This window comes from Impatiens glandulifera, chromosome 8 (assembly GCF_907164915.1).
Source record: "Impatiens glandulifera chromosome 8, dImpGla2.1, whole genome shotgun sequence".
Lineage (NCBI taxonomy): Eukaryota > Viridiplantae > Streptophyta > Magnoliopsida > Ericales > Balsaminaceae > Impatiens > Impatiens glandulifera.
Window position 1 is genome coordinate 22,740,476 of NC_061869.1, and position 19,323 is coordinate 22,759,798.

Sequence of the window (19,323 nt, forward strand, 5' to 3'; positions counted from 1 at the left end):
TTATTTTAGTTATATATTTTTGTAATAACTTCTGTAATTTATTTTTTATTTTAGGTTTTGTTTTTAGATGTTTTGATAACTTAATTGAAAAACAAATTTAAAATTCAAATTCAAAATTAATTTGACAATAAAATTAATAGAAAAATTGAAATTCATTTGAATTCGAATCGGTGAGGTTTAATTCAAATTTATTCAGATTTGGTTTGGTTTTCAAATTAGCTTACAAAAATCAAAATTCAAAGAACACGAACAGAGAAACTCAAAACTGTAAAATCTAACTGATGAACACCTCTAAACTTAATGAATTTATTATTTATATAGAAAGTTATACCTCGTTAAAAAATAATGCATTAATTAATAAAAATAAATTTCTAAGTGCGTGGTCATAAGTATCTCACGTGAGTTGAGGGAGAAAATCAAATGTAATGTAGTAATTTTTAGATTTTATAGGAAATAATTGAACATTATTTGAATTAAATTTAAGGTAACAATTAGTAGTGTACTTGGTTTACTAATTAAAATGAGTAATATAAAAATTGATCAAATAAACCTAATAGAAAACAAAAGTAGAAATCTATATGATGTAAAACATATGAGAGCGTTAAATGGACCTTTCTCTAAGGCTGGGCCGACAAGGCCCATGCGAGTATACTAAAAAATTTAGAAACCCTAATTTAACCTATAAATATAACCAAGCTTCTCTAGCCGCACGTCTATCAAGGTGTTACTTTCTCGGAAGAAGCCTAATTTTCCACCACCGCCATGCTAAATTGCATTTTTGATTCACATATGCACCTCCCATCTTTCCTAAGTCATTTCTCTGAACTGTCACTAGTATGTTTTCATTATGTGTCTCCATTTTCCACCGTGAAGAATCTAGAAAACATATATATTATGAACGTCGAGAATCCAATCTTCATTTTGGGTAACGTTTTAACTTTCGGTTAAACATTTCTAATTTATAGTACATTGAGTTCGATCACTAATAATTTATTTTTCAATTTGTAGTTACAAGATTTCAGATGGACACGGTTAAAGTCATCACTATTTTGGTTCTTAATATGAGGCGTGACTTGTTAGGGAGATATTTATTTATAGAGAATGTGTGTATTTTCGAGACTAAATCAAGGGATAGAGACTCTGTGTACTTAGAAAACCTTAACCTCCACAGCTGGCCATTCATCATCATTAGAAATCTCTGTTGGATGATATGTTCATGAAATGCAATGGATTGGGTGTTTATGTGTGGAACCCATCGACTAGGATTGGTTGTTTATATGTGTGGAACCCATGTATCATCGTCTTGTATGTGTTCTTAAGAAAATGAATTTGTCCATTTTTCGGGGGCGTGAAAACACATAAGAACTCTTGAATGGAAATGATGTAACTCTATGTAATATTTTAGAACAATATAAAAGTTATTAAGATCTCATGTCATTTTGAATTGGCTACAATTTATTTTTTATGCTTAAAATAATTATTGAAAATTTAAATTTAATAATAATAATAATAATGCTTAATTCTGGATTGGATTTTATTTTTAGATAAAATGAGTCTGATTTATTCCCTATGTTAACAGTATAGATAAAAAAAAAGTTAAATATTTATAAAAAAGAATGAATGCATAATTAATTATGAAATTTCATTTCAGAATATATGTCAAAAGCCATTTCTCTTTTTAATGGTACATTATATTCTTTTTTTAATAAATAATTTTATAAATATCAATAATTATATATATATATATATATATATTAATTATTTTATAATTATATATTAAATATATAATAATTACATAATAATTAATTAATAATATATTTAAATAAAAAATAATTCATTTAATTTAATGATTTGTCTCTCTTTTATATTAATATTTAATCTATTTAAAAATTAATTTACAAGATATTTAAATAAACTTTTATATTAATATAATTTTATCTCTGCATACTTTTTTAACTTTTTCTATATTTATTAGATATACTATTATTTTAACTTTTTTTCTTTCTTTTAACTTTCTTAAATTTCATATTTTTTCTTCACTAACTTTTTTTAATAAATAATTTTATATATACATCAATAATTCTATTTATTTTAAATATTTTATAATATATAAGTATATATTAAAATTTTAAATATTTTCACTTTACTGTCTAACTAAATTTTCAAATAATATATTAAAAAATAATTATTTTTATATACTCATATATATATGTATATAATTAAATTCAATAATCACAAGTGACCCAATAGTTAAATGATTAGCATTTCAAACTCAATATTAAAGTTGATCTTTCAAGGATGAGATATAATAGAGTATGTGAATTTAAATTTGAGGGACCGAGAGAATTATGGTGTTAATAATAAATATTTGAATGATAAGATATGTGGAATACGTAAATTCGAATTAGAGGGACGAATTAATAGTGGTTCGAATGTAGTTAATAGTGAAATCCTATGAAAGAATGATGGTTCGTAATGTCATTCTTGAAGGAATTTATATATTTTGTTGCGTAAAATTTTAATGAGTAGTACATTTTATTATATTTTAAAGATATTTTATGCCTATTTTACAATTAATTTAACAAATGTGTAAGATAATTTAAAAATATCAATTAAAAGATTTGACGAAAAAAATTATATACATATTCAAAATAAAATAAAATAAATGTTTATCTATTTTTGGTGGAAAGTTATGATTGCTTTTATTTTTATTGTAAATAATAAAATCTTAACAAGGTGGTGAATGCTTCTTTACAAGATAACATGTATTCCAGTGCACCATAATGAGGTAGCATGTTATATGATATATCTGTATAAAAAAAGAACGTGGATTTTTTATTTTTAGAGATTTGAAGATGCTGTCATCTTCTATTTCTTGAAGCAGTTCTGTCCAAACGATTACCTTACATATTAAATTATTGATAGCCTTCTTGATAAATTATTCATAAATTTGAAAGTATATTAGTCATTCGAAATATGTCTAATAGAATTTGTAAACATAGTTATAGAGTAAACAACTTAATTAAATATAAGGATTAATTATCATAGGAATTGTGTCTTGCACACAATTCTTTTCTTTTAGTATTTACATAAACATTGCATGCCTATCCCAAATTATTTTAGGTTACTAACTGTACGATGTTTTATCGGTCTGCGTAAAATGCAAGTGAAGCGTGGTAGATCAGTCGGTAGATAAAAAATCCTCGAAAAAAAAAAAAAAAAAACTCAAATTAAGGAAACAATTACTCTAAAAAAGTATTCAGTCATCGAAAAAATGATTCCAGGGGAATCACATGTACCTGAAAATGAAGAGATCTCTATAAATTATGTTTTGATTGGAAAAATATGGAATCGAAATTAAATTGACATCGATGAAAATTTTTCATATGTTATAACATGCGATATTGTTAATAAAGATGAGGATCTTGAACCAAATTTTGTAGAAGAATGCAGACGGAGAAATGATTGGCCAAAATGGAAAGATGCGATTGAAGCTGAATTAAAATCGCTCGCAAAATATAAAGTTTTTGGACCTTTCGTCCGTACCCCCGAATGTATTAAACCGATCGGTTATAAATGGGTATTTATAAGAAAAAAAATGAAAAAAATGAAATTGTCAGATATAAGGCACGACTTGTAGCCCAGGGATTCTCGTAAAGACCTAGTATTGATTATTATGAGACATATTCTCTTGTGGTGGATGCAACAACATTTAGATATTTGATAAGTTTATCAATACACGAGAAGTTGCATATGAGATTAATAGATGTTGTTATGAAATATTTATATGGCTCCCTTGAGAACAACATATACATGAAACTCCCTAAAGGATTTAAAATGCCTTTAGCATGTAGTTCAGATTATCGAGACCTTTACTTGGTTAAATTATGCAGATCTCTATATGGATTGAAACAATCTGAACGTATGTGGTATAAACATCTTAGTGAATATTTGTTAAATAATGGATTTCAAAATGATCCAATATATTCATGTGTGTTTATCAAGAGATCTGGATCACAATTTATAATAATTGCAATTTATGTGGACGATCTGAATATTATTGGAACCACCGATGAACTATTTTAAACAATTGATTATCTCAAGAAAGAATTTGAGATGAAAGATCTCGGGAAAACAAAGTTATGTATTGGCTTGCAACTTGATCATTTAGAGAATGAAATTTTTGTCCATTAATCTGCTTATACATCAAAAGTACTAAAATGATTTTTTATAGATAAAGCACATCCCTTTGAGTAGTCCAATGATCGTGAGTTCGCTTCATGTAAATAAAGATCCATTTTGACCTCGTATGAGTGATGAAGAATTAATTGGTCCTAAAGTACCATATCTCAGTGCTATTAGAGCGTTAATATATCTAACTAGTCATACTAGACCCGATATATCATTTGCAGTAAATTTACTTGTGAGATATAGTTCTTCACTGACAAAGAGACATTGGAATGGAGTTAAACATATTTTTCGGTACCTTCAAGGAACTATGGACATGGGATTATATTATTCATGTGTATGTGAAACTGAATTGATTGGGTACGCAGATGCAGAATATTTATCTGATCCTCATAATTGTAGGTCTCAAACGGGTTACGTATTCACATATGGTGGTACAACTATATCATGGAGATCTATGAAACAAACAATTATCGTTAAATCTACAAATCATTCAGAGATCATAGCTATTAATGAAGCAAGTCAAGAATGTGTATGGTTGAGATCAATTATGCATCACATTCGAGAATCATGTGGTTTATCAGTAAATAAAAATTCTCCAACAATTTTATAAGAGGATAATGTTGCTTGTATTGCGCAATTAAAGGAATTAAATATTAAAGGCGATAGAACGAAACACATATCACCAAAATTCTTTTTCACTCGTGATCTCTAGAAGAAAGGTGATATTGATGTTCATCAAATCCGTTCATTAGATAATGTAGCAGATCTATTTACAAAGTCATTGCCTACTACGATCTTTGAAAAGCTAGTGTATAAAATTGACATGCGGAGATTTAAGAGTATAAAGTGATGTTACAAAGAGGGCACTAAGCATACGTACTACACTCTTTTTCCCCTTCACCGTGGTTTCATCCCACTAGATTTTTCTGATAAGGTTTTTAATGAGGCAGTATGTAAATGGCATTCAACATGGAGTATTATAAATATAATAATAAATGGATGTCATTATGTATGACCTTTGACCTTTCATATTTCATCGAAGACCTTTTATTTTGTATCTTACATTTATTACTCTTTGTTTTAGTCCTATAAACAGGATATGTATGGTATATTGTAATGTGTCTTATTTTTTAAGTAATACGAATCTTCCTTAACTCTCTTGTTCTTTGTAGTTCTTTGTATTATTCGTTTATAACAAAATTTTCTTTATTGACATGCTTATATTAGACCATTTTATTGTTCTAATTTTCTATGTGTTATTTAATTTAGTTTTAAAAATATCCCACAATAATGTGTGTGAATAAATAAAAAAAAGAAGGAAATCAAATTGAAATACTTGTTCTACTAAATACTGTTAGATTTATTGGACTAATATATATAAATAATGTGTTTGGGCTATTGTCTATTCAGAACCCAATTGATAAAGTGATCCACTAAAGTATTTTGGTTATTGGGCTAAGTCATGTTTGGTTATTAGTATGGTACGATTTATTATGTGTAGAAACCGTCAATTTATTTATTATTTATGATGGTTAAATAATAAATAAATAAATAAATATAAAAGGGTTGTGGTTCCCCGATTCACAAGTAGCCAGTTTTCATTTTCTCATTAACCTCCATCGTAAGAGAGAAGAAGGGAGAAAACCGCTTGTAGAATTGGAAGAGCAAACCCAAACTCAAAGATCTTCATAATGAATTCAGGTACGCTTCCGCTTGTTTAATCAACTTATGGACATAGAGAAATTTATGTATTAGGATTGTGATTCATCCATGTTAGATATTATCGATCTATAAGATTATATAAGATTATAGATTAAAGCCTAAAAGAAAAGAAATCTAATATGTATTTGTTTAGAATCATGAATTTAGGACTAAAGAAAATTCCTACAATTGGTATCAGAGTCAATCTCTATGTTAGTTTGTTGATATTAAGATTTTTTTTTTTATGATATCATATTATGATTAAATCATGAATTAAGATATCTAGTAAAGATGATTTGAAGAAGAATGATTTTTTTGGGTTTGCGATTCTGGTTATTATTATTTTCTGGTTATTATTATTTTCTGTAAATCTTTAATTTATTATTTAAATAATAAATTAAAGATTAAGTTTTGAAAAGTTCAAAAATTTAATTATTTATTTAATAAATAAAGATTTTATTATAAATAAATCATATAACCTCAATTAAGGAAATATATAACCGATATATATTATTATTGAGATATATATTATTGAACTCTAATTAAGGATATATATATTATTAAATATATGTATTTACAGAAAACTGTAACCGATATATATTATTGAATATATATAAAATAGTTGATTATTTTATAACCTCTAATTAAGGATATATATATTATTAAATATATGTATTTACAGAAAACTGTAACCGATATATATTATTGAACTATAATTAAGATAATTAAGGATATATATATTATTAAATATATATTTACATGAAACTGTAACCGATATATATTATTGAATATATATAAAATAGTTAATCATTATGTGATATATATTTATTTATTTGGAACATAAAAAAATATAATTAAAGAATTATATATATATATATATATATATATATATTTAAAAGAATTATATTTAAAATATATATACGGGTTGTATACCTTTTTCATAATAATATTAAGAATTTAAGGAATTAAGAATTTAATTAATAAATTCAATTCGGCTTTTGAGATTTAAGGAGTTTATTATTCTAACTAATCAATTGAAACAACATATTACCAAAGTAATCTATCTTGTGAATGTTGATTCGGTATATAGATTTTAAATGATAAATACGTCTGTAATTCATGCGGATATTATATCGGTCCAAAGATAGATTAATATTGTCGGGCCGAATTACAGAAGTACTTGTGATGATGAATATGTGACGATTATTCGGTTCCATGTGAACAATAATTCAATCCAAAGATAGAATCATTGTTTGACAGGATTTACTGTCAGTATTTGATCATTGCACAAAATATCACTTACAAGTTAATATTTATGTCCAAAGACTAAATATTAATGTTGTGCTAGATATTTTTTTTTTGTTGATGGAAAAATCTCAATGTGAATTTATTAATCAAGATGTAAAAAAAAAATGTGTTCATAGTATTTTTTGTTTAATTTCAGTTAATGCTTCCGCATCTACAATATCTGCCAATGTCAATTCTATTCCTATACTGAATGGAAATAACTTTAAGGATTGGAAGGATAATGTTTTGATTATCCTCGGGTGTTTGGATCTAGACCTTGCGCTTAGGATTGATCGACCCATTATTACGGATCAAGGTTCCCTTGTTGAAAAACAGGACCTTGAAAAATGGGAAAGATCAAATCGCATGTGTCTAATGATCATTAAGCGAGGAATTCCAGAAACGTTTAGGGGTGATATCTCTGAAGTCGCTAATGCTAAGGAATTCATTGAGGAAATTGAGAAACGTTTTGCAAAAAACGATAAGGCTGAAACAAGCACGCTTCTTGCGAGTTTGACCTCAATGAAGTATAAGGGAAAAGGAAACATAAGGGAGTACATAATGGAAATGTCTCACCTTGCTTCAAAACTAAAAGCACTAAAGTTAGAGCTTTCTGATGAATTGCTCGTGTATTTGGTTTTGATCTTTCTTCCTGCACAATTTAATCAGTTTAAGGTCAGTTATAACTGTCAGAAGGAGAAATGGACTCTTAATGAGTTAATTTCATATTGTGTGCAAGAAGAAGAGAGATTGAAGCAAGATCAGACTGAAAGTGCTCATTTGGCTTCAGGAAGTAATTTCAGAGATAAAAAGAATAAAAGGAAGAACCCTAAAGAAGCTGCAGGTGGTCCCGTGCAAAAGAAACAACAAACTAAAGAAAATGAGGAATTTAGTTGTTTCTTTTGTCGGCAATCCACACACTTGAAGAGGGACTGCACTAAATATCACGCATGGCGTGCAAAGAAAGGTGAATCTCTTACTTTAGTTTGCTCTGAGGTTAATTTAACTTCAGTACCGAGTCACACTTGGTGGGTAGATTCTGGTGCTACTACTCACATTAGTGTTTCTATGCATGGTTGCCTGAGCTGCCGAAAGCCAAGTGATGATGAAAGATTCATTTTTGTGGGCAATGGCAAATCAGTTGAAGTTGAGGCTATTGGGAATTTTAGATTATTATTAAGAACTGGTTTTTATTTGGATTTGAAAGACACTTTTGTTGTACCGTCTTTTAGACGGAATTTAGTTTCTATTTCCGTTTTGGACAAATTTGGTTATTATTGTTCATTTGGAAATGGTCAGTTTAGTCTTTCTTTAAATTCAAATATTATTGCAAATGGTTCTTTGTCAGTTTATGATAATCTATATTTACTTGATACAATTGCCTCATATAATGAAACTTTGCATACAAGTCATCGCGGTACTAAAAGAAAATTAACAACTGAAAATTCTGCATCAATTTGGCACAAGCGTTTAGGTCATATATCTAAACACAGAATTGAAAGGCTTGTAATGATGGAATTCTTGATTCTCTTGATTTTTCCAATTTTGAGGTTTGTATTGGATGTATTAAGGGAAAGCAAACAAACGTAAGGAAATTGGGTGCCAACAGAACTACAGACGTCTTAGAACTCATTCATACTGATATTTGTGGGTCATTCCCTACGGCTTCTTGGAATGGTCAACGATATTTTATTTTGTTCATAGATGATTATTCAAGATATGGCTACCTTTATCTCATTAGTGAGAAGTCCCAAGCACTGGACGTGTTTAAGGCATACAAAGCTGAAGTAGAAAATCAGCTTGGTAAAAGAATTAAAGCTATCAGATCTGACCGTGGTGGTGAATACTATGGTCGATATGATGGATCAGGAGAACAACGTCCAGGACCATTTGCTAAATTCCTAGAGGAATGTGGAATTGTACCTCAATACACTATGCCAGGTTCTCCTCGCATGAATGGTGTATCTGAGAGACGAAACAGAACTCTTAAAGATAATGTAAGAAGCATGATTTCTTATTCTACTTTACCGGAATCTCTCTAGGGAGAAGCAATAAAGACTGCATCATATATTCTCAATAGAGTTCCAACTAAATCAACAACTAAAACTCCTTATGAGCTTTGGACCGGAAAAAAGCCAGTCCTAAAGCATTTTCATATTTGGGGATGTCCAACAGAAGCAAGGCCTTATAAGCCTCATGAAAAGAAATTGGACTCCAAAACAGTTAGTTGTTACTTTATTGGATATTCTGAGAAATCAAGGGGTTATAAGTTTTTTGTTCCCACGAACAGAACTATTTTTGAGACGGGAAATGCAGTGTTCTTTGAGGATATTGAGTTTGAGGGGAGAAATACTAAGGAATTTGTATTTGAAGAGGAATTTGTTCAAATTCCTATAATTGCTACTGATGATAATCATGAATTTATTTATGATATTAATCAAGAAGTAATTCCAGAACTTCAAGACAATAATACAAATCTTCCCATTGAAAATGAGGTAAACATTCCTGAAGAACAAACTCAACAACCTCAAGAACAAATGCCATTACGGAGATCCACGAGAGAAAGGAGAAATGCTATTTCGGATGACTATATTGTATTTCTCCAAGAACATGAAGATAGAGTTGAAATGATGGAAGATGATCCTATCAACTTACATCAAGCAATGCATAGTTCTAATTCTCATAAATGGATTATTGCCATGAATGAAGAAATTAAGTCTATGGAAGACAATGACGTTTGGTATCTAGTCTCATTACCTGAAGGTGCGAAACCTATTGGTTGTAAATGGATATTTAAAACCAAAAAGGATTCAAAGGGTGATGTAGAAAGATATAAGGCACGTCTTGTTGCAAAGGGTTTCACTCAGAGGGAAGGTATTGATTTTACAGAAACCTTTTCCCCTGTTTCGACAAAGGACTCTTTTAGGACGATCATGGCATTAGTGGCGCATTTTGATCTTGAGCTACACCAAATGGATGTTAAGACTGCGTTTCTAAATGGAAACATTGATGAAACAATTTTTATGAACCAACTAGAAAATTTTGTGGTGGGAGATCCAAATAAAATGGTTTGTAAACTAAAGAAATCCATATATGGTCTCAAGCAAGCTTCTCGTCAATGGTATCACAAATTTCATGAAATTATTATCTCGTTTGGTTTTGAGAGTAATTTAATTGATGATTGTGTATACCACAAATTTAGTGGGAGCAGACATATTTTTTTGATTTTATATGTTGATGATATATTGCTCGCTAGCAATGATACAGGCTTACTGCATGAAACTAAAAGATTTCTTTCAACTAAGTTTGAAATGAAAGATCTTGGTGATGCCTCTTTTGTATTAGGAATTCAGATACATCGAGATCGTTCTCGAGGTATACTTGGATTGTCACAAAAGAGTTACATTGAAAATGTACTAAAGAGATATGACATGCAGGATTGTAAATCAGGAAACACCCCCGTTGTTAAAGGAGACAAATTTTGTTTTCAACAATGTCCTAAGAATGATCTTGAAGTTAAAGAAATGCAGAAAATTCCTTATGCATCTGCAGTAGGAAGTTTGATGTATGCACAAGTCTGTACTCGACCAGATTTGGCATACATTGTCGGAATGTTAGGCAGATATCTAAGTAACCCTGGTATGGATCACAGGGTAGCAGTCAAGCGGGTTATGCGTTATTTGAAAAGAACTAAAGACTACATGCTCACATATAAGAAATCGGACCAACTGGAGATCGTTGGATATTCAGATTCGGATTTTGCTGGATGCCAAGACAGTCGGAGATCCACTTCAGGTTATATCTTCATGCTTGCTGGAGGAGCAATCTCATGGAATAGTGTTAAACAAACACTCATTGCTTCTTCCACTATGGCCGCTGAATTTATAGCATGTCATGAGGCATCCAATCATGGAATGTGGCTGCGGAATTTTGTCACTGGGCTAAAAATTGTGAAAGGAATTGAAAGACCACTAAAGTTATTCTGTGACAATAAATCAGCAGTCATGTATTCGAACAACAATATGAGTTCAACTAAGTCAAAGCACATTGACATCAAGTTCCTAGTTGTTAAAGAAAGAGTTCAGAGTGGTCATTTATATATAGAACATATTGGTACAAACTCTATGATTGCGGATCCGCTAACTAAGGGATTACCACCCAAGGTCTTTTTGGAGCATACTGCTCAAATGGGTGTTATGTTATTTGAAGATATTCAGATTTAGTGGGAGTTTGTTTCTTTATATATGTATGTTATAAAGACTTATTGATTACTGCAGTTTATGGATAATAAAGAATTTTGTTACACTCTGTTTATAGAAAATTTTGATCTCATTAGGGACCAGTTAGAAGTTGACATGATGGATCACACTGGATGTCATTTCTATGCTACACATCCGTACTATGATCTATGTCATTTAATTATATTGATATTCGTGATCATTGATGGGTTGAATTACGAACTAATGTAATTAAACCGCTTTGGTTCAATGTTGATATGATTAATGGACGAGATTGATTTGGAGTGACTTTAAATTATGATAGCCACATTATTTGCGCATAAAGATGAACACATGTAATTATATATATTGTCCAAGTGGGAGATTGTTAGATTTATTGGACTAATATATATAAATAATGTGTTTGGGCTATTGTCTATTCAGAACCCAATTGATAAAGTGATCCACTAAAGTATTTTGGTTATTGGGCTAAGTCATGTTTGGTTATTAGTATGGTACGATTTATTATGTGTAGAAACCGTCAATTTATTTATTATTTATGATGGTTAAATAATAAATAAATAAATAAATATAAAAGGGTTGTGGTTCCCCGATTCACAAGTAGCCAGTTTTCATTTTCTCATTAACCTCCATCGTAAGAGAGAAGAAGGGAGAAAACCGCTTGTAGAATTGGAAGAGCAAACCCAAACTCAAAGATCTTCATCATGAATTCAGGTACGCTTCCGCTTGTTTAATCAACTTATGGACATAGAGAAATTTATGTATTATGATTGTGATTCATCCATGTTAGATATTATCGATCTATAAGATTATAGATTAAAGCCTGAAAGAAAAGAAATCTAATATGTATTTGTTTAGAATCATGAATTTAGGACTAAAGAAAATTCCTACAAATACTACTACCATGTATTCAGTGCATTTGCACAACTAATGATATAAAAATTTGTGAAAAAAATATTACAGTAAAATTTTGATAGTATTTTTAACCATTTTAAGTTTATGGACGGGTCAACTCAAAATCCGACTTAAGTATCTATTTACCCTCACATATATATTCAAATTAATCACAAACTCTCGACTTGTCAATCCGAACATTTTAAAAATTAAGCATCATTATATATAAACTAGCATGTATCCCGTGCATTTGCACGGGTAATAATAATATAAAAAAAATTGTGAAAAAAATATTACGATAAAATTTTTATGGGTGGGTCAACCAACAATCCGACCCAAGTATCCATTTACTTTCACATATATCCAAATTAACCACAGCTCTCGGTCCAACAATCCGGACACTTTAAAAATTAAGCATCATTATATATATATATATATATATATATATATATATATATATATATATATATATATATATATATATATTAGTTAGTTAAAAAGTTGAACTTATATTGTTAAAATATCACGCGTTTATCAAATTTTGGGTTGAATTTAAAACATAAAGTGTTATTAGTCTAGTTTGTTAAAAGTTTATACTTGTTTTGTTGTTTTGTTAGGTTGCAAGTTCGAACCATACCTATAGCATTTTCGACCGGCAATCCGAACATTTTAAAAATTAAGCATTATATTTTATATATATATATATATTATATAAATTGTAGTTCATTTCATAGAAATTTGTCATCTTGTTAAGCTTTTATTTAAAACTTTAGGGTTTTGTAAAGGTGTTATCTTCAACCTTAGAAATATCCTCTTTTTGAGTTGTTTTATCGGTAGAATTTATATTTTAAAGAAACCCTCTTCTTCTTCTTCTGTGGTTCTGGGGAGCGAAAACGAGCCGCCGGCGAGAAGAAGACGAAGTAAGTAGCGAAAGCAGATGTTAGGACAAATGGCGACTACACTAGTCTCCCTGAATGATTTAAAATGCCTGAAGCATGTAGTTCAGATTGTCGAGACCTTTACTTGGTTAAATTATGCAGATCTCTATATGGATTGAAACAATCTGGACGTATGTGGTATAAACATCTTAGTGAATATTTGTTAAATAATGGATTTCAAAATGATCCAATATATTCAAGTGTGTTTATCAAGAGATCTGGATCACAATTTATAATAATTACAATTTATGTGGACGATCTGAATATTATTAGAACCACGGATGAACTATTTTAAACAATTGATTATCTCAAGAAAGAATTTGAGATGAAAGATCTCGGGAAAACAAAGTTATGTATTGGCTTGCAACTTGATCATTTAAAGAATGGAATTTTTTGTCCATCAATCTGCTTATACATCAAAAGTACTAAAATGATTTTTTTATAGATATAGCACATCCCTTTGAGTAGTCCAATGATTGTGAGATTGCTTGATATAAATAAAGATCCATTTCGACCTTGTATAAGTGATGAAGAATTAATTGGTCCTAAAGTACCATATCTTAGTGTTATTAGAGCATTAATATATCTAGTTAGTCATACTAGACCCGATATATCATTTGCAATAAATTTACTAGCGAGATATAGGTCTTCACTAACAAAGAGACATTGGAATGGAGTTAAACATATTTTTCGGTATCTTTATGAGAGTATATTATGCATATGTATGTGAAGCTGAATTGATTGGGTACGCAGATGCAGGATATTTATCTGATCCTCATAATTGTAGATCTCAAACGGATTACGTATTCACATATGGTGGTACAGTTATATCATGGAGATCTATGAAACAAACAATTATCGTTGAATCTACAAATCATTCAGAGATCATAGCTATTAATGAAGCAAGTCGAGAATGTGTGTGGTTGAGATCAATTATGCATCACATTCGAGAATCATGTGGTTTATCAGTAAATAAGAATTCTCCAACAATTTTATACGAGGATAATGTTGCTTGTATTGCACAATTAAAGGAATGAAATATTAAAGGCGATAGAACAAAACACATATCACCAAAATTCTTTTTCACTCATTATCTCTAGAAGAAAGGTGATATTGATGTTCATCAAATTCGTTCATTAGATAATATGTAGCAAATCTATTTACAAAGTCATTGCCTACTACGACCTTTGAAAAACTAGTGTATAAAATTGACATGCGGAGATTCAAGAATATAAAGTGATGTTACAAAAAGGGGAGTATAATCCACTAAGCATACGTACTACACTCTTTTTCCCTTCACCGTGGTTTTATCCCACTGAATTTTCCTGGTAAGGTTTTTATTGAGGCAGTATGCAAATGGCATTCAACATAGAGTATTATAAATATAATAATAAATGGATGTCAGTATGTATGACCTTTGACCCTTCATATTTCATTGAAGACCTTTTATTTTGTATCTTACATTTATTACTCTTTGTTTTAGTCCTATAAACAGGACATGTATGGTATATTGTAATGTGTCTTATTTTTTAAATAATAAGAATCTCTCCCTTAACTCTCTTGTTCTTTGTAGTTCTTTGTATTATTCAATTATAACAAAATTTTCTTTATTGACATGCTTATATTAGACCATTTTATTATTCTAATTTTCTATGTGTTATTTAATTTAGTTTTAAAAATATCTCACAATAATGTGTGTGAATAAATAAAAAAAAAAAGAAGGAAATCAAATTGAAATACTTGTTCTACTAAATACTACTACCATGTATTCAGTTTATTTGCACGACTAAATGATATAAAAATTTATGAAAAAAATATTACAATAAAATTTTGATAGTATTTTTAACCATTTTAAGTTTACGGGCGGGACGGGTCAACTCAAAATTCAACTCAAGTATTCATTTAATCTCATATATATTTAAATTAACCACAAGCTTTCTACTCGTCAATTTAAATGATTATATATAAATTATATAAATTGTACTTCATTTCATAGAAGTTTGTCATCTTGTTTAGCTTTTATTTAAAACTTTAGGGTTTTGTAAAGGTGTTATCTTCAACCTCTTTGTGAGTTGTTTTATCGGTAGAATTTATATTCTAAAGAAACCCTCTTCTTCTTCTTCTTCTTCTGGTTCTGGGGAGCGAAAACGAGCCGCCGGCGAGAAGAAGACGAAGTAAGTAGCGAAAGCAGATGTTAGGACAAATGGCGACTACACTAGTCTCCTCTTCCTCATCTTCTTATCTCCTCCGACCGCCGTCGATTCATTCTCCTTCTTCTTCCTCTGTTTTATCTTTCTTCTTCTTATCGAAGAAAAATCCTCTGTCTACCATTCACCACCACCACGAGAAGTCGCCGATTTCCATCGTCTCTTCTTCTTCATCTTCATCTTCATCCTTGAATCGTTTGTCTTTTCTACCCCGTCTATTCTCCAATCCTTGTCTATCTCTCTCGATTTTACCACCACTTTGTTCTCTTTCAACCTCCCAATTAACCACTGAACTGACTGCTGATGATGATAACGAAGACGGGTTTGTTGAAGAAGAAGAAGAAGAAGAAGAGGAAATTGGGAAAGATGAAAGTTTGAAAAGTGGTGATGTTTTGTCTCCATTGATTGCAATGAGAAGGAGAGAACCAATGGCGAAATTGCCGAATCTTACAATGAAAGAGAAGAAAGAGCTGGCTTCATACGCCCATAGTCTTGGGAAGAAGCTGAAGAGCCAACAGGTGGGGAAATCTGGTGTGACTGACTCTGTTGTGACTGCACTGATCGAAACACTAGAAGCTAACGAGCTCCTCAAGGTAAAACACACACACACATACATACCTTTAGCCATTTTGATATGTATGTAATTGAATGTTGACAGCTGAAAATACATGGAAGCTGTCCTGATGAGTTAGATGAGGCAGTGAAGAGATTAGAGGTGGGTACAGGGTCAGTAATGGTTAGTCGAATAGGTAGAACCATTATCATATATAGGCCAAGTCCAACAAAGTTGAAAGTGGAAGAGAAGAAGAAACTAAATCAAATTGCATTTCAGAAGAAAAGGCTGGCCTTTTACAATTCTCAGGTTAGTTTTTGAATTTTAATGATGGGTGTAATTCAATTCATCATAAATTGAGATGTTCTTACAGAAAAATAGGCAACAGCAGCAGAAAGAGGAGTTACAAGAAGGGCCTAAGAAGCTATCTGGACGTGGTCGAAGAGGAAGCAGCAGATGGACAAATTCTTCTTCTTCTTCTTCTTCTTGAGATGCAGATTGCAGATGCAACAATCAATCAATGAGTTATTATTATGCATTTGTTTCATCTCTTATGAATGTTGGCATGGGAGGGAGGAGGAGGAAGAGTGATTTTCTTGAATTAGTTCCAAATTCTCCTGAAATGTGTATGTGTCTGATCTTATCTGATATTAAATTAGTATTAATTATCTATACTAAGTAGAGTTGATAAGAATTTCAATTAGTTTGCTAATTATAATAATACACTAACATAAGTATATTGCATCTAACTGTTGGGGTTTGTGTCTGATATAAGAAACAAAAACTTTTGAGATTATAGATGTTTAAACTATTCAATCATTCATCTGAAGTTAAATATATAAGTACAAATTATTGTAGACTATATAATTTACTTTGCCTATTATTTGAGAGCTTTGTGTTCACCAAATGAAGCAAAGTTCCAAATTCATTGCACACACAACACACTTTTAAAAGATTTCACTTAAGGCTGCCCAAACAAAATGTGATCAGACCATTCTAAGTAGAATCATGAGTTTTGTGTAAATTTTTAAATTACTATATAATGGATAATTTCAAGATATTAAAAAATATATATTACTTATTAACTTTAAAATTTAATACTTAATTAAAATGTATTTTTAATTCTTTTACTATTTTATTGGAAAAAAAAAATGTGACAACAAGATAATTAAATATAAAGTTCTAAACACACTTAACTATTTAATCATGTGTGCAAAATTTGTCAACTGAAAATTTTGAACCCAAGACCTCTCGAAAAGACTGAGAATATCCACATCTTGTTTTCGCTAAACTAGAAGATGAGATAAAATGTGGTCACAAGAATTAAACACATACACGCAAACACAATATAATATTATTATATTAAATTGATTAATTATTTATATTTTGATGTTAGAATATATATATATTATATAAATTTATTTTTATATGTATTATAAAAAAAAATTAATAATTTTCAAATACCAAATTTAAAAAAATTAAATATATTAATATTTTATTATAATATCTTAAATAATTAGTTGAAGATTTAAAAAACTTAAAATAATATAATATAAATTTAAAAACTAATTGATCTATTTAACAGTATATTTGGATATCTTTTAAATAGTTGATAAATATTTATTATTTTAATTTATAATATTATTGTTACAAATAATCAGGGATAAGCATATTAGGGTTTGATTCAATTTCCACTCAAACCCAAAATATTAATTTGCGTAAGTTAATTTTAGTTGGGTTGAGTTTAATTTGGGTTGGATTAGAGTTACCCAAATTATTTCGATTATATAAATTTAATTTAATTCTCTCTTATTAATCTAATATAAACTAACCATCTTCCAACTTTAATATATTCTCTTGATTTTTACTATGTTTATCTCCATTATAGTCAAATATGTTTTTGACATGATTAACATGTTCAACACATTTTTTACACGTTTTTTTACGTTTTTGGCACGTTTAACACATTTTCACACTTATAACACGTTTTTCACGTTTTTGACACTTTTAACACGTTTTTGACACATTTAATGCGTTTAACATGTTTTTCACGTTTTTGGCATGTTTAACATGTTTTTCAAGTTTTTGACATGTTTAACATGTTTTTCATGTTTTTGACATGTTTAACACGTTTTTGACACGTTTAACACATTTTTGGCACATTTAACAGATTTTTAGCACATTTAACACGTGTTGTTATATTTAACAAAATTTTCACGTTTTTGCCACATTTAACACATTTTTGACATTTTAACATGTTTAATATATTTTTGCACATTTAACACGTTTTTGGCAGGTTTAACACGTTTTAACAAGTTTTTGACATGTTTAACAATTTTTTGCAACTGTAATACATTTTGGCATATTTGACACATTTTGGCATGTTTAACGAATTTTTCATGTCTTTTTGCATGTTTAACATGTTTTTTTGGATGTTTAACATGTTTTTGACATATTTAACAAGTTTTTCACGTTTTTGATACGTTTAACATATTTTCACGTTTTTGGCACGTTTAACATATTATTGATATGTTTAACACGTTTTGACACATTTAACACGTTTAATACGTTTTTGATATGTTTAACACGTTTTAAATGTTAAACGTATTAAAAATTTGTTAAACGTGTCAAAAACGTGTTATATATGCCAAAATGTATTAAATGTGCCAAAATGTGTTAAACGTGTCAAAATGTGTTAAATATGTCAAAAACGTGTTAAACGTGCCAAAAACGTGAAAACATACTAAACAAATCAATAATGTGTTAAACATGTTAAAAATATGAAAAATGTGTCAAAAACGTGTTAAATGTGTCAAAAACGTGAAAAACGTGTTCAACATGTCAAAAACGTAAAAAAAATGTGTAAACGTGTGAAAATGTGTTAAACATGTCAAAAATATGTTAAACATGTGAAAAACGTATTAAATGTGTCAAAAATGTGAAAAATGTGTCAAAACGTAAAAAACGTGTCAAAAACGTGAAAATGTAAAAACGTAAAAAAACGTGAAAACGTGCTAAACATGTCAAGTGTGCCAAAAACGTGAAAACCGTGTAAAAAATGTGTTAAACATGTTAAAAACATGTTAATCGTGTTAAACGTGTTAAAACGTGTTAAGCATGTCAAAACATGTTAAACGTGCCAAAAACGTGATAAACATGTTAAACGTGTAAAAATGTGTTAAACATGTTTAAAAGGTGTTAAATCTGTTTAAAACGTGTTAAACAAGTCAAAAACGTGTTAAACAGATAAAAATGTGTTAAATGAGTCAAATACATGTTAAATGAAAAAATTAATTTGGATTACCCAACTCAAC

General features: G+C 29.5%; 1 protein-coding gene across 1 annotated transcript; it reads left to right on the forward strand.

Annotated features, from left to right (window-relative positions):
- Positions 1-15,326: 15,326 nt before the first annotated feature.
- On the forward strand, positions 15,327-16,672 carry LOC124911901. Its single transcript, XM_047452432.1, has 2 exons — positions 15,327-16,049; positions 16,115-16,672. The coding sequence occupies exons 1-2, from the start codon at positions 15,441-15,443 to the stop codon at positions 16,328-16,330; spliced, it is 825 nt and encodes a 274-aa protein (XP_047308388.1). The 5' UTR covers positions 15,327-15,440; the 3' UTR covers positions 16,331-16,672.
- Positions 16,673-19,323: the final 2,651 nt, after the last annotated feature.

Excerpts from the sequence above, each read along its gene's own strand:
- LOC124911901 (XM_047452432.1), top strand. The coding sequence starts at position 15,441 with ATGTTAGGACAAATGGCGACTACACTAGTCTCCTCTTCCTCATCTTCT. Across the intron at positions 16,050-16,114 it reads AAGCTAACGAGCTCCTCAAG|CTGAAAATACATGGAAGCTG; the intron begins GTAAAACACACA and ends GAATGTTGACAG.